Source organism: Salmo salar, chromosome ssa02 (assembly GCF_905237065.1).
Source record: "Salmo salar chromosome ssa02, Ssal_v3.1, whole genome shotgun sequence".
In the NCBI taxonomy this organism is placed as follows: domain Eukaryota; kingdom Metazoa; phylum Chordata; class Actinopteri; order Salmoniformes; family Salmonidae; genus Salmo; species Salmo salar.
In genome coordinates, this window is record NC_059443.1 from 94,275,229 (window position 1) to 94,290,858 (window position 15,630).

Here is a 15,630-nt window from a genome sequence, read left to right on the forward strand (position 1 = left end):
GAAGGATATCTAGGGAGTGTTGACTGTCGTTAGATGGCATCTCTACTGTTTCCCAGGTGGTGAAGGATATCTAGGGAGTGGTGAAGGATATCTAGGGAGATGAAGGATATCTAGGGAGTGTTGACTGTCGTTAGATGGTATCTCTACTGTTCCCCAGGTGGTGAAGGATATCTAGGGAGTGGTGAAGGATATCTAGGGAGTTGAAGGATATCTAGGGAGGTGAAGGATATCTAGGGAGGTGAAGGATATCTAGGGAGGTGAAGGATATCTAGGGAGTGGTCTATGACTGTCGTTAGATGGTATCTCTACTGTTTCCCAGGTGGTGAAGGATATCTAGGGAGTAGTGAAGGATATCTAGGGAGGTGAAGGATATCTAGGGAGTGTTGACTGTCGTTAGATGGTATCTCTACTGTTCCCCAGGTGGTGAAGGATATCTAGGGAGTGGTGAAGGATATCTAGGGAGGTGAAGGATATCTAGGGAGTGGTCTATGACTGTCGTTAGATGGCATCTCTACTGTTCCCCAGGTGGTGAAGGATATCTAGGGAGTGGTCTATGACTGTCGTTAGATGGCATCGCTACTGTTTCCCAGGTGGTGAAGGATATCTAGGGAGTGGTGAAAGATATCTAGGGAGTGGTCTATGACTGTCGTTAGATGGCATCTCTACTGTTCCCCAGGTGGTGAAGGATATCTAGGGAGTGGTGAAGGATATCTAGGGAGGTGAAGGATATCTAGGGAGTGGTGAAGGATATCTAGGGAGTGGTCTATGACTGTCGTTAGATGGTATCTCTACTGTTTCCCAGGTGGTGAAGGATATCTAGGGAGTGTTGACTGTGAGAGGGGGGAGGGGCAGTGAGAGGGGGGGGGCAGTGATAGGGGGGGCAGTACTACTCCCCTGATTAGACGGCATCTCTACTGCCTCCTGGGGGGTAAAGGATGTCAGTCTAACCCTAACAACCAATCACTGAGCTGAGCTGTGTCACCTGACCCCACAGAGACATACAGAGCCTCTTGGACTTCCTCCATCACCCTGTTCTAGAACTCTGGGGGTCAAACGTTCTAGAGTTGTGAGAATATTCTGTGTTCTAGAATGATGAGAGTGTTCGGTTCAAGAGCTCTGAGAATGCTGAGTGTTCTAGAGTGTTCTAGAGCTGAGTGTGTGTTCTAGAGTGTTCTAGAGCTGAGTGTGTGTTCTAGAGTGTTCTAGAGCTGAGTGTGTGTTCTAGAATGTTCTAGAGCTGAGTGTGTGTTCTAGAATGTTCTAGAGCTGAGTGTGTGTTCTACAGTGTAGAGCTGAGTGTGTGTTCTAGAACAATGAGAGTGTTCTGTGTTCTAGAGTGTTCTAGAGCTGAGTGTGTGTTCTAGAGTGTTCTAGAGCTGAGTGCGTGATCTAGATTGTTCTAGAGCTGAGTGCGTGTTCCAGAGTGTTCTAGAACAACGAGAGTGTTCTGTGTTCTAGAGTGAGGCAGTAGTAACCTGGTTGACCGAGTGTCAGCTGCAGTTCTACACCGCTCACCTCCTCACCGCCGGCTACGACCTAGACACCATAGGTCACATGACCCCCGAGGTAAGGTGACCCCTCACCCCTACGCCACGCGTCATCCCAACCTCTAAACCTCCCGGCATCCCGTATGTCCTATCTGGGGGGCTCTGCCTGACCCCATGACCTGGTGATGTCATCATGACCCTACTGTCTCTGTGACCTCAGAGTTCTCCGCCAATCACTTTTATTATTTACCGCTTCATTTGCATAAAGCTAATGTTTATTCATGTACATCAGTGAGGTGTGTGAGAGAGCGAGAGAGAGAGAGAGAGAGAGAGAGAGAGAGAGAGGGGACGAGTGTGTGTTAACAGCGTGTGTGTGTGTGTGTGTGTGTGTGTGTGTGTGTGTGTGTGTGTGTAGGACCTGACAGCAATCGGTGTCACTAAACCAGGCCATCGGAAGAAGATCGCATCGGAGATCAGCAAACTGCCGTGCGGTGATTGGCTGCCTGACCACAAACCTGTGAGAACAAACACATTCCCAGACACCACCTTTACCTCGAGACACAATGACCCCAAGACGTTTAGAGGTCCCAAGACGTTTAGAGGTCCCAATACATCTCGAGACACAATGACCCCAAGACGTTTAGAGGTCCCAATACATCTCGAGACACAATGACCCCAAGACGTTTAGAGGTCCCAATACATCTCGAGACACAATGACCCCAAGACGTTTAGAGGTCCCAATATGTCTCGAGACACAATGACCCCAAGATGTTTAGAGGTCCCAGTACGTCTCGAGACACAATGACCCCAAGACGTTTAGAGGTCCCAATACGTCTGGAGTCACAATGATCCCAAGACGTTTAGAGGTCCCAATACGTCTCGAGACACAATGACCCCAAGACGTTTAGAGGTCCCAAGACGTTTAGAGGTCCCAATACATCTCGAGACACAATGACCCCAAGACGTTTAGAGGTCCCAATACATCTCGAGACACAATGACCCCAAGACGTTTAGAGGTCCCAATACGTTTCGAGACACAATGACCCCAAGACGTTTAGAGGTCCCAATACGTTTCGAGACACAATGACCCCAAGACGTTTAGAGGTCCCAATACGTTTCGAGACACAATGACCCCAAGACGTTTAGAGGTCCCAGTACGTCTGGAGACAATTGATGTGTGTCTTCAAGATTTTCTGGGCCATACCAATATTAATGAGGATATTCTGGAATATACCAATATTAATGAGGATATTCTGGAATATACCAATATTAATGAGGATATTCTGGAATATACCAATATTAATGAGGATATTCTGGAATATACCAATATTAATGAGGATATTCTGGAATGTACCGATATTAATGAGGATATTCTGGAATATACCAATATTAATGAGGATATTCTGGAATGTACCAATATTAATATTCTGGAATATACCGACATTAATGAGGATATTCTGGAATATACCGATATTAATGAGGATATTCTGGAATATACCGATATTAATGAGGATATTCTGGAATATACCGATAATATACTTTTGAGTAATCATTCTAAATACATATGAACACATATTGGTCTGTCCTAATATCTGAGCGTGTGTGTGTGTGTGCGTGTGTGTGTGTGTGTGTGTGTGTGTGTGTGTGTGTGTGTGTGTGTGTGTGTGTGTGTGTGTGTGTGTGTGTGTGTGTGTGTGTGTATAGGCCAGCCTGGCAGAGTGGTTGTCAGCGATCGGGCTGAACCAGTACTACCAGGTTCTGGTGCAGAACGGATACGACAACATCGACTTCATCACTGAGATCAGCTGGGAGGACCTGAAGGAGATCGGCATCACCAAGCTGGGTAGGACAGACAGGAGACAGACATCACCAAGCTGGGTAGGACAGACAGGAGACAGACATCACCAAGCTGGGTAGGACAGACAGGAGATCGGCATCACCAAGCTGGGTAGGACAGACAGGAGACAGACATCCCCAAGCTGGGTAGGACAGACAGGACATCACCAAGCTGGGTAGGACAGACAGGAGACAGGCATCACCAAGCTGGGTAGGACAGACAGGACATCACCAAGCTGGGTAGGACAGACAGGAGACAGGCATCACCAAGCTGGGTAGGACAGACAGGAGACAGGCATCACCAAGCTGGGTAGGACAGACAGGAGACAGACATCACCAAGCTGGGTAGGACAGACAGGAGACAGACATCACCAAGCTGGGTAGGACAGACAGGAGATCGGCATCACCAAGCTGGGTAGGACAGACAGGAGACAGGCATCACCAAGCTGGGTAGGACAGACAGGAGATCGGCATCACCAAGCTGGGTAGGACAGACAGACATCACCAAGCTGGGTAGGACAGACAGGAGACAGGCATCCCCAAGCTGGGTAGGACAGACAGGAGATCGGCATCACCAAGCTGGGTAGGACAGACAGGAGACAGGCATCACCAAGCTGGGTAGGACAGACAGGAGACATACATCACCAAGCTGGGTAGGACAGACAGACATCACCAAGCTGGGTAGGACAGACAGGAGACAGGACATCACCAAATCCACACAGAGAGACAGATTATCAGAGATGGATTAAAGGGGGACACAGAGAGACAGATTATCAGAGATGGATTAAAGGGGACACAGAGAGACAGATTATCAGAGATGGATTAAAGGGGGACACAGAAAGACAGATTATCAGAGATGGATTAAAGGGGGACACAGAGAGACAGATTATCAGAGATGGATTAAAGGGGGACACAGAGAGACAGATTATCAGAGATGGATTAAAGGGGACAGAGAGAGACAGATTATCAGAGATGGATTAAAGGGGGACACAGAGAGACAGATTATCAGAGATGGATTAAAGGGGGACACAGAGAGACAGATTATCAGAGATGGATTAAAGGGGGACACAGAAAGACAGATTATCAGAGATGGATTAAATGGGGACACAGAGAGACAGATTATCAGAGATGGATTAAAGGGGACACAGAGAGACAGATTATCAGAGATGGATTAAAGGGGGACACAGAGAGACAGATTATCAGAGATGGATTAAAGGGGACAGAGAGAGAAAGATTATCAGAGATGGATTAAAAGGGGACAGAGAGAGACAGATTATCAGAGATGGATTAAAAGGGGACACAGAGAGACAGATTATCAGAGATGGATTAAAGGACACAGAGAGACAGATTATCAGAGATGGATTAAAGGGGGACACAGAAAGACAGATTATCAGAGATGGATTAAAGGGGACACAGAGAGTCAGATTATCAGAGATGGATTAAAGGGGGACACAGAAAGACAGATTACCAGAGATGGATTAAAGGGGGACACAGAGAGACAGATTATCAGAGATGGATTAAAGGGGGACACAGAGAGACAGATTATCAGAGATGGATTAAAGGGGGACACAGAGAGACAGATTATCAGAGATGGATTAAAGGGGACACAGAGAGACAGATTATCAGAGATGGATTAAAGGGGGACACAGAGAGACAGATTATCAGAGATGGATTAAAGGGGACACAGAGAGACAGATTATCAGAGATGGATTAAAGGGGGACACAGAGAGACAGATTATCAGAGATGGATTAAAGGGGACACAGAGAGACAGATTATCAGAGATGGATTAAAGGGGGACACAGAGAGACAGATTATCAGAGATGGATTAAAGGGGGACCGTGTATTAAAGCGATATCAAGACTCCAAACATGAGAAACACCTTCAATTTTAGAGGGATGGAAGATGTTAAAATGTTGTACATTTTACTATTTTACTCCCCCATGTCTCTCTCTCTCTCTCTCTCTCTCTCTCTGTCTCTCTCTCTCTCTCTCTCTCTTTCTCTCTCTCTACCTCTCTCTCTCTCTCTCTCTCTCTTTCTCTCTCTCAGGTCACCAGAAGAAGATAATGTTAGCAGTGAGGAGGCTGGGAAAGCTCCAGAGAGGAGAGAGTATCTCTCAGCCTTCGACCCCTCCGTCGTCCTCCTCCACTCCTCCTCCTCCTTCCTCTACGCCGCTTCCCTCCACTGGGAGGGGTCAGAGGCCCCCCCTCACTAAACCCCGGCCAGGGATTGACTCCCCACCCCACACTCCCACCAAGACCCCCGCCTCCTCCCACAATGCTCTAGCCCAGCCCTTCACCCAGCCCCCGCCAGCTGATTCGCCAGTCCAAGAAGCGTGTGCGTCTGTCCCTTTTCTCTGTCTGCCAACGGAGGAGGAAGAGGAGGAGCGTCGGCGAACTCATAGCCTGATTGGTTACTCGGGGTCCGAAGCCGACGCCCTCTCGTTTCCAGGACGCGCCCCTAGATTCGCCACGGTGTGCCGCAGCAGCTCTGCTCAACGCGCCGACACCGACGACGCGACTGTCAACCGCAGCCAATCGTCGGTGACGCTGCGTCCCAGGAGGAAAGGACGGCCCCCGACTCCGCCCAAACGGTCGTGTTCCTCCATCTCCGGGGGCGACGGGCTGCTCGGGGAGGGCCTCGGGGTAGTTGGGTTCAGGGAGAGGAGAGCCAGCGACTGCGGGGGTCTGGCGGAGAGGAGGGGCGACGGGGGGCTGGCGAGGTCAGAGGGATCTGGGGGCAGCGTCCGGAGTATCGCCGCCATGTTGGAGACATCGATGGGAGGAGTTGGTCCTGGAGGAGGAGGAGGAGGGGCTAAAACCCTGCCCAGAACCATTGGAGGAAGAGGAAGCTACCTCAACCCTACACAGGTCTGTCTGTCTGTCTGTCTGTCTGTCTGTCTGTCTGTCTGTCTGTCTGTCTGTCTGTCTGTCTGTCTGTCTGTCTTTCTGTCTGAATCAGACATGGTCAAATCCACCCACAGCTCCCTACCCTAGGCCAATCCCACCCCAAAGGCTCATGGGTAATGTTTGTATAATCCGCCAGGTCAGTCCGGCGGCGTTGCGTCGCCAGGCCGGGTCAGGTGGTCTGGGGTCTGATGATGACGTCATGAATCGCCGTCGGACCATCAGCGGTCCGCTCACCGACCAGACAGACTCCGCCCAGATCCCGTCCCCGCGGCAACACACTGAGCTACGCCCAGAACCACGCCCACGCTCCACGGTCGTCACGCCGACAGGAGAAGGACTTATTACGGATGGAACAGCGACAATCAACCGAAGGTTCATCAGGCTAACTCTATCAGGCTAACTCTATCAGTCTAACTCTATCAGTCTAACTCTATCAGTCTAACTCTACCAGTCTAACTCTATTAGGCTAACACTACCAGTCTAACTCTACCAGTCTAACTCTATCTGTCTACCAGTCTAACTCTACCAGTCTAACTCTACCAGTCTAACTCTGTCAGTCTAACTCTACCAGTCTAACTCTACCAGTCTAACTCTACCAGTCTACCAGTCTACCAGTCTAACTCTACCAGTCTAACTCTATCAGTCTATCTCTACCAGTCTACCTCTACCAGTCTACCTCTACCAGTCTAACTCCATCAGTCTAACTCTATCAGTCTAACTCTCCCAGTCTAACTCTACCAGTCTAACTCTACCAGTCTAACTCTATTAGTCTAACTCTACCAGTCTAACTGTATCAGTCTAACTCTATCAGTCTAACTCTACCAGTCTACCAGTCTAACTCTACCAGTCTAACTCCACCAGTCTACCAGTCTAACTCTATCAGTCTAACTCTATCAGTCTAACTCTATCAGTCTACCAGTCTAACTCTATCAGTCTAACTCTACCAGTCTACCAGTCTACCAGTCTAACTCTACCAGTCTAACTCTATCAGCCTAACTCTATTAGTCTAACTCTACCAGTCTGCCAGTCTAACTCTACCAGTCTACCAGTCTAACTCTACCAGTCTAACTCTATCAGTCTAACTCTATCAGTCTACCAGTCTAACTCTACCGGTCTACCAGTCTAACTCTACCAGTCTACCAGTCTAACTCTACCAGTCTAACTCTACCAGTCTAACTCTACCAGTCTACCAGTCTAACTCTACCAGTCTACCAGTCTAACTCTACCAGTCTAACTCTATCAGTCTGTAACAGTTACAATTGTATATATCACTTTAACAGTTATACAGATTATAGTTGATTGACATGTCTAAAAGTCAATCTGATTGGTCCCCAGGAGAAAGCCCCACCCCCCAGAGAAGTTCCTTCTGACCGAGACAGACACCATTCGGCGACGCCCACGCAGCCGCGAGCACAGCAACAACCAATCAGACGACGGCACAACCAGCAGCAGCCAACCAGAGATTAGCACAACCGGCGTCGACCAACCAGCGAGCGCAAAACCTGGCAGCGGCCAAACAGACGGCAGCAGGAAGAGCATTGACCAACTCGAGAGCGGCGTCGACCAATCCCATCGCAGCCAGTTGGTCCCCCAGCAGGTGAACGGAGGAGTCGACCAATCACACCGCGTCGTCCTGCGGAGGAGGCGGACCGGGTCGGAGGCAGAGGGGGAGGTGGCCTCTCGCAGGGAGAGCTGTGATAGGCCAGAAGTCAGGAAACCGCTGAAGCCTCCGGTGTCGCCCAAACCCTCGATGGCGTCAGTGAGGAGACAGCAGCAGGACCCTCCCACACCGACCAGACGGGTCCCTTTACCTGGACCTGAAGCGGACTGTCCTGGTGAGGATAACCCTAATCCCTGACCTTTAACCCCCACTATTACCTGGACCCTCTAACCCCCACCCTTACCTGGACCCTCTAACCCCCACCCTTACCTGGACCCTCTAACCCCCACCCTTACCTGGACCCTCTAACCCCCACCCTTACCTGGACCCTCTAACCCCCACCCTTACCTGGACCCTCTAACCCCCACCCTTACCTGGCCCCTCTAACCCCCACCCTTACCTGGCCCCTTCAACCCCCACCCTTACCTGGACCCTCTAACCCCCACCCTTACCTGGACCCTCTAACCCCCACCCTTACCTGGACCCTCTAACCCCCACCCTTACCTGGACCCTCTAACCCCCACCCTTACCTGGACCCTCTAACCCCCACCCTTACCTGGACCCTCTAACCCCCACCCTTACCTGGACCCTCTAACCCCCACCCTTACCTGGCCCCTTCAACCCCCACCCTTACCTGGACCCTCTAACCCCCACCCTTACCTGGACCCTCTAACCCCCACCCTTACCTGGACCCTCTAACCCCCACCCTTACCTGGACCCTCTAACCCCCACCCTTACCTGGACCCTCTAACCCCCACCCTTACCTGGACCCTCTAACCCCCACCCTTACCTGGACCCTCTAACCCCCACCCTTACCTGGACCTGACCCTCTAACCCCCACCCTTACCTGGACCCTCTAACCCCCACCCTTACCTGGACCCTCTAACCCCCACCCTTACCTGGCCCCTTCAACCCCCACCCTTACCTGGACCCTCTAACCCCCACCCTTACCTGGACCCTCTAACCCCCACCCTTACCTGGATCTCCAACCCCCACCCTTACCTGGACCCTCTAACCCCCACCCTTACCTGGACCCTCTAACCCCCACCCTTACCTGGCCCCTTCAACCCCCACCCTTACCTGGACCCTCTAACCCCCACCCTTACCTGGACCCTCTAACCCCCACCCTTACCTGGACCCTCTAACTCCCACCCTTACCTGGACCTGACCCTCTAACCCCCACCCTTACCTGGACCCTCTAACCCCCACCCTTACCTGGACCCTCTAACCCCCACCCTTACCTGGACCCTCTAACCCCCACCCTTACCTGGACCTGACCCTCTAACCCCCACCCTTAAATGGACCCTCTAACCCCCACCCTTACCTGGACCCTCTAACCCCCACCCTTACCTGGACCCTCTAACCCCCACCCTTACCTGGACCCTCTAACCCCCACCCTTACCTGGACCGTCTAATCCCCACCCTTACCTGGACCCTCTAACCCCCACCCTTACCTGGACCCTCTAACCCCCACCCTTACCTGGACCCTCTAACCCCCACCCTTACCTGGACCTGACCCTCTAACCCCCACCCTTACCTGGACCCTCTAACCCCCACCCTTACCTGGACCCTCTAACCCCCACCCTTACCTGGCCCCTTCAACCCCCACCCTTACCTGGCCCCTCTAACCCCCACCCTTACCTGGACCCTCTAACCCCCACCCTTACCTGGACCCTCTAACCCCCACCCTTACCTGGACCCTCTAACCCCCACCCTTACCTGGACCCTCTAACCCCCACCCTTACCTGGACCCTCTAACCCCCACCCTTACCTGGACCCTCTAACCCCCACCCTTACCTGGCCCCTTCAACCCCCACCCTTACCTGGACCCTCTAACCCCCACCCTTACCTGGACTCTCTAACCCCCACCCTTACCTGGACTCTCTAACCCCCACCCTTACCTGGACCCTCTAACCCCCACCCTTACCTGGACCCTCTAACCCCCACCCTTACCTGGACCCTCTAACCCCCACCCTTACCTGGACCCTCTAACCCCCACCCTTACCTGGACCTGACCCTCTAACCCCCACCCTTACCTGGACCTGACCCTCTAACCCCCACCCTTACCTGGACCCTCTAACCCCCACCCTTACCTGGACCTGACCCTCTAACCCACACCCTTACCTGGACCCTCTAACCCCCACCCTTACCTGGCCCCTTCAACCCCCACCCTTACCTGGCCCCTTCAACCCCCACCCTTACCTGGACCCTCTAACCCCCACCCTTACCTGGACCCTCTAACCCCCACCCTTACCTGGACCTGACCCTCTAACCCCCACCCTTACCTGGACCCTCTAACCCCCACCCTTACCTGGACCTGACCCTCTAACCCACACCCTTACCTGGACCCTCTAACCCCCACCCTTACCTGGCCCCTTCAACCCCCACCCTTACCTGGCCCCTTCAACCCCCACCCTTACCTGGACCCTCTAACCCCCACCCTTACCTGGACCCTCTAACCCCCACCCTTACCTGGACCCTCTAACCCCCACCCTTACCTGGACCTGACCCTCTAACCCCCACCCTTACCTGGACCCTCTAACCCCCACCCTTACCTGGACCCTCTAACCCCCACCCTTACCTGGACCCTCTAACCCCCACCCTTACCTGGACCCTCTAACCCCCACCCTTACCTGGACCGTCTAATCCCCACCCTTACCTGGACCCTCTAACCCCCACCCTTACCTGGACCCTCTAACCCCCACCCTTACCTGGACCTGACCCTCTAACCCACACCCTTACCTGGACCCTCTAACCCCCACCCTTACCTGGCCCCTTCAACCCCCACCCTTAACTGGCCCCTTCAACCCCCACCCTTACCTGGACCCTCTAACCCCCACCCTTACCTGGACCCTCTAACCCCCACCCTTACCTGGACCCTCTAACCCCCACCCTTACCTGACCCTCTAACCCCCACCCTTACCTGGACCCTCTAACCCCCACCCTTACCTGGACCCTCTAACCCCCACCCTTACCTGGACCTGACCCTCTAACCCCCACCCTTACCTGGACCCTCTAACCCCCACCCTTACCTGGACCCTCTAACCCCCACCCTTACCTGGACCCTCTAACCCCCACCCTTACCTGGACCCTCTAACCCCCACCCTTACCTGGACCCTCTAACCCCCACCCTTACCTGGACCCTCTAACCCCCACCCTTACCTGGACCGTCTAATCCCCACCCTTACCTGGACCCTCTAACCCCCACCCTTACCTGGACCTGACCCTCTAACCCCCACCCTTACCTTGACCTGACCCTCTAACCCACACCCTTACCTGGACCCTCTAACCCCCACCCTTACCTGGCCCCTTCAACCCTCACCCTTACCTGGACCCTCTAACCCCCACCCTTACCTGACCCTCTAACCCCCACCCTTACCTGGCCCCTTCAACCCTCACCCTTACCTGGACCCTCTAACCCCCACCCTTACCTGGACCCTCTAACCCCCACCCTTACCTGACCCTCTAACCCCCACCCTTACCTGGACCTGACCCTCTAACCCCCACCCTTACCTGGACCTGACCCTCTAAAACATTTTTTTTTCTCTCTGTTTTTATCCCAGCAGATCCAAGATGGACGCCTCCCCAAGTCTCCTTCAAACCCTGTCCTCCTCCCACTGGTCCTAAACCCACCTCCTCCTCTCTCTCCTCCCCTACCCCTCTCCCTAGACCTCTCCCTGTCCCAGACATCCTCACCCCTCCCTCCTTGTCCCCTGGTCTCCCTTACACCACCTCCTCCTCTCTCTCCTCCCCTACCCCTCTCCCTAGACCTCTCCCTGTCCCAGACACCCTCACCCCTCCTTCCTTGTCTCCTGGCCTCCCTTACACCACCTCCTCCTCTTCTCCCGCCACCAGCCCCTCCACGCCCCAGACCCCCTCCACACCCGGGTCCACTCCTCACCCCGTCAAACCTCCCCGCTCCTCCATCGCTGGCCTCTCTGTCGACCTGCTGGTTGGGAGGGAGGGGGAGGAGAGGGAGGAGAAGGTGGAAGAAAGACTAAAAGATGATCGGAGAGAAGTTGAGAAGGTGGAGGAGGAGAGGAGGAGAGAGAAGGTGGAGGAGGTGCAGGAGGAGAGGAGGAGAGAGAAGGAGGAGGTGCAGGAGGAGAGAAGAAGAAATGAGAGAAGGAGAGAGAAGGTGGAGGAGGTGCAGGAGGAGAGGAGGAGAGAGAAAGTGGAGGAGGTGCAGGAGGAGAGGAGGAGAGAGAAAGTGGAGGAGGTGCAGGAGGAGAGGAGGAGGAGAGAGAAGGAGGATGTGCAGGAGGAGAGGAGGAGAGAGAAAGTGGAGGAGGTGCAGGAGGAGAGGAGGAGAGAGAAGGAGGAGGTGCAGGAGGAGAGGAGAGTTGAGAGGAGGAGAGAGAAGGTGGAGGAGGTGCAGGAGGAGGCGATGGAGGAGAAGCAGACCAAGGAGGAGGCTCCAGCCGAAGTAGGGGAGGTGAACGAGGAGGAGGAGGTGAACAAGGAGGAGGAAGAGGAGGTGCATCATCAGAGGTTGGAGGAGACCAGCGCCTCTCTGGCTGCAGCTCTGGAAGCTGTGGAGCAGAAGATTAACCAGGATCACACAGACAACCAGTGAGGAGAGACACACACACACACACAACCAATACCATAACCCCACCTTCACCATGGGGCCAATTCCATAACCCCACCTTCACCATGGGGCCAATACCATAACCCCACCTTCACCATGGGGCCAATTCCATAACCCCACCTTCACCATGGGGCCAATACCATAACCTCACCTTCACCATGGGGCCAATTCCAGAACCCCACCTTCACCATGGGGCCAATACCATAACCCCACCTTCACCATGGGGCCAATTCCATAACCCCACCTTCACCATGGGGCCAATACCATAACCCCACCTTCACCATGGGGCCAATTCCATAACCCACCTTCACCATGGGGCCAATACCATAACCCCACCTTCACCATGGGGCCAATTCCATAACCCCACCTTCACCATGGGGCCAATACCATAACCCCACCTTCACCATGGGGCCAATTCCATAACCCACCTTCACCATGGGGCCAATACCATAACCCCACCTTCACCATGGGGCCAATTCCATAACCCACCTTCACCATGGGGCCAATACCATAACCCCACCTTCACCATGGGGCCAATTCCATAACCCCACCTTCACCATGGGGTCCATACCATAACCCCACCTTCACCATGGGGCCCATACCATAACCCCACATCTTCACCATGGGGCCCATACCATAACCCCACCTTCACCATGGGGCCAATTCCATAACCCCACCTTCACCATGGGGCCCATACCATAACCCCACCTTCACCATGGGGCCAATACCATAACCCCACCTTCACCATGGGGCCCATACCATAACCCCATCTTCACCATGGGGCCAATACCATAACCCCACCTTCACCATGTGGCCCATACCATAACCCTACCTTCACCATGGGGCCAATACCATAACCCCACCTTCACCATGGGGCCCATACCATAACCCCACCTTCACCATGAGGCCCATACTATAACCCCACCTTCACCATGGGGCCCATACCATAACCCCACCTTCACCATGGGGCCAATACCATAACCCCACTTTCACCATGGGGCCCATACCATAACCCCACCTTCACCATGGGGCCCATACCATAACCCCACCTTCACCATGAGGCCCATACCATAACCCCACTTTCACCATGGGGCACTCTGTTTACAACAGCAAACCGTTGGCCCCATATTCGCCAAATTCTCTAGAACGACGTCTGAGGCGGCTTATGGTAGAGATATGAACATTAAATTCTCTGGCAATGGCGTCGTGTCGTGTGAGAAAACCTACGCATGGCCTTTTTATTGTCCCCCCAGCACAAGGTGCACCTGTGTACTGATCATGCTGTTTTAATCAGCTTCTTGTTTTGCCACACCTGTCAGGTGGATGGATTATCTTAACAAATGAGAAATGCTGAGCTAACAGGGATGGAAACTAATTTGTTCACAACATTTGAGAGAATTTAGCTTTTTGAGTGTCAGGAAAATGTCTGGGATGTTTTTATTTCAGCTCATGAAACACTTTACATGTTGCCTTTATATTGTTGTTCAGTGTAGTTTTAATGTATGGAATCACTTGAGAAATGTTTGATTTTAGGTAAACATCCCCTTTAAGAGGTATCATTGGATTTGAGAAGATTTTTACATGTTTAATGTCTCCCTCCCTCCATCCCTCCCTCCCTCCCTCCCTCCCTCCCTCCCTCCCTCCCTCCCTCCCTCCCTCCCTCCCTCCCTCCCTCCCTGCCTGCCTGCCTGCCTGCCTGCCTGCCTCCCTGCTTCTCTCTATCCCTCCCTCCCTCTCTCTCTCCCCCTCCCTCCCTCTCTCTCTCTATCTCCCTCCCTCCCTCCCTCCCTCCCTCCCTCCCTCCCTCCCTCCCTCCCTCCCTCCCTGCCTGCCTGCCTGCCTGCCTGCCTGCCTGCCTGCCTGCCTGCCTGCCTGCCTGCCTGCCTCCCTGCTTCTCTCTATCCCTCCCTCCCTCCCCCTCTCTCTCTCTCCCCCTCCCTCCCTCCCTCTCTCCATCCCTCTCTCTCCCTCCCTCCCTCTCTCCGTCCCTCCCTCCCTCTCTCCGTCCCTCCCTCCCTCCCTCCCTCTCTCTCTCTCTCTCTCTCCCCCTCCCTCCCTCCCTCTCTCTCTCCAGTTCTCTACTGGAGGAGAAGACGACAGTCAACATTCTAGATGACATCGGCAGCATGTTCGACGACCTGGCGGACCAGCTGGACGCCATGTTGGATTAGAGCTCCCTGGCGTCGCCACGACAACCAGCCAACCAAGAGCTGACCGCTTTACGCCAGCTATCCCAGGGTGCCATGCGGCTCCTGTGTAGAATAGCCAATGATAGAAGTGTTCCCGTGTGTTCATATTCCTGACGTAGTGCCGCTACTATAGAGCTCGGGTTGCACTGCACTGCACAGGAGGGAATGGGGACGTTACCGTGGGGACGTTACCGTGGGGACGTTACCGTGGGGACGTTACCGTGGGGACGTTACCGTGGGGACGGGGTGGTAGATGTTCCTGAGGCAGGAAGTTGTAGATGTTTGTATTCTCCCCTCCCCCTTCTCATTGGTCAAGAAGTATTATGAAAGCACACAGACAGACAGACAGACAGACAGACAGACAGACAGACAGACAGACAGACAGACAGACAGACAGACAGACAGACAGACAGACAGACAGACAGACAGACACAAGGTTTTAAGCACAGAAACAGACAGACAGACAGACAGACAGACAGACAGACAGACAGACAGACAGACAGACAGACAGACAGATGTTAAGCACAGAAACAGACAGACAGACAGACAGACAGACAGACAGACAGACAGACAGACAGACAGACAGACAGACAGACAGAAGGTGCTAAGCACAGAAACAGACAGACAGACAGACAGACAGACAGACAGACAGACAGACAGACAGACAGACAGACAGACAGACAGACAGACAGACAGACAGACAGAAGGTGCTAAGCACAGAAACAGACAGACAGACAGACAGACAGACAGACAGACAGACAGACAGACAGACAGACAGACAGACAGACAGACAGACAGAAGGTGCTAAGCACAGAAACAGACAGACAGACAGACAGACAGACAGACAGACAGACAGACAGACAGAAGGTGCTAAGCACAGAAACAGACAGACAGACAGACAGACAGACAGACAGACAGACAGACAGACAGACAGACAGACAGACAGACAGACAGACAGA

General features: G+C 53.4%; 1 protein-coding gene across 1 annotated transcript in view; it reads left to right on the forward strand.

The window, feature by feature from the left end:
• Positions 1–15,088, forward strand: part of LOC106593892 (caskin-1) — a 116,956-nt gene extending 101,868 nt beyond the window's left edge. The window contains exons 15-23 of the mRNA XM_045713565.1: positions 1,459–1,566; positions 1,903–2,004; positions 3,192–3,330; positions 5,372–6,192; positions 6,368–6,603; positions 7,567–8,066; positions 11,455–12,017; positions 12,195–12,463; positions 14,557–15,088. Of these exons, the coding sequence (XP_045569521.1) occupies positions 1,459–1,566; positions 1,903–2,004; positions 3,192–3,330; positions 5,372–6,192; positions 6,368–6,603; positions 7,567–8,066; positions 11,455–12,017; positions 12,195–12,463; positions 14,557–14,653 (2,835 nt within the window). The 3' untranslated portion in view covers positions 14,654–15,088. The remainder of the gene's footprint in view (positions 1–1,458; positions 1,567–1,902; positions 2,005–3,191; positions 3,331–5,371; positions 6,193–6,367; positions 6,604–7,566; positions 8,067–11,454; positions 12,018–12,194; positions 12,464–14,556) is intronic.
• The last annotated feature ends 542 nt before the right edge of the window (positions 15,089–15,630 follow it).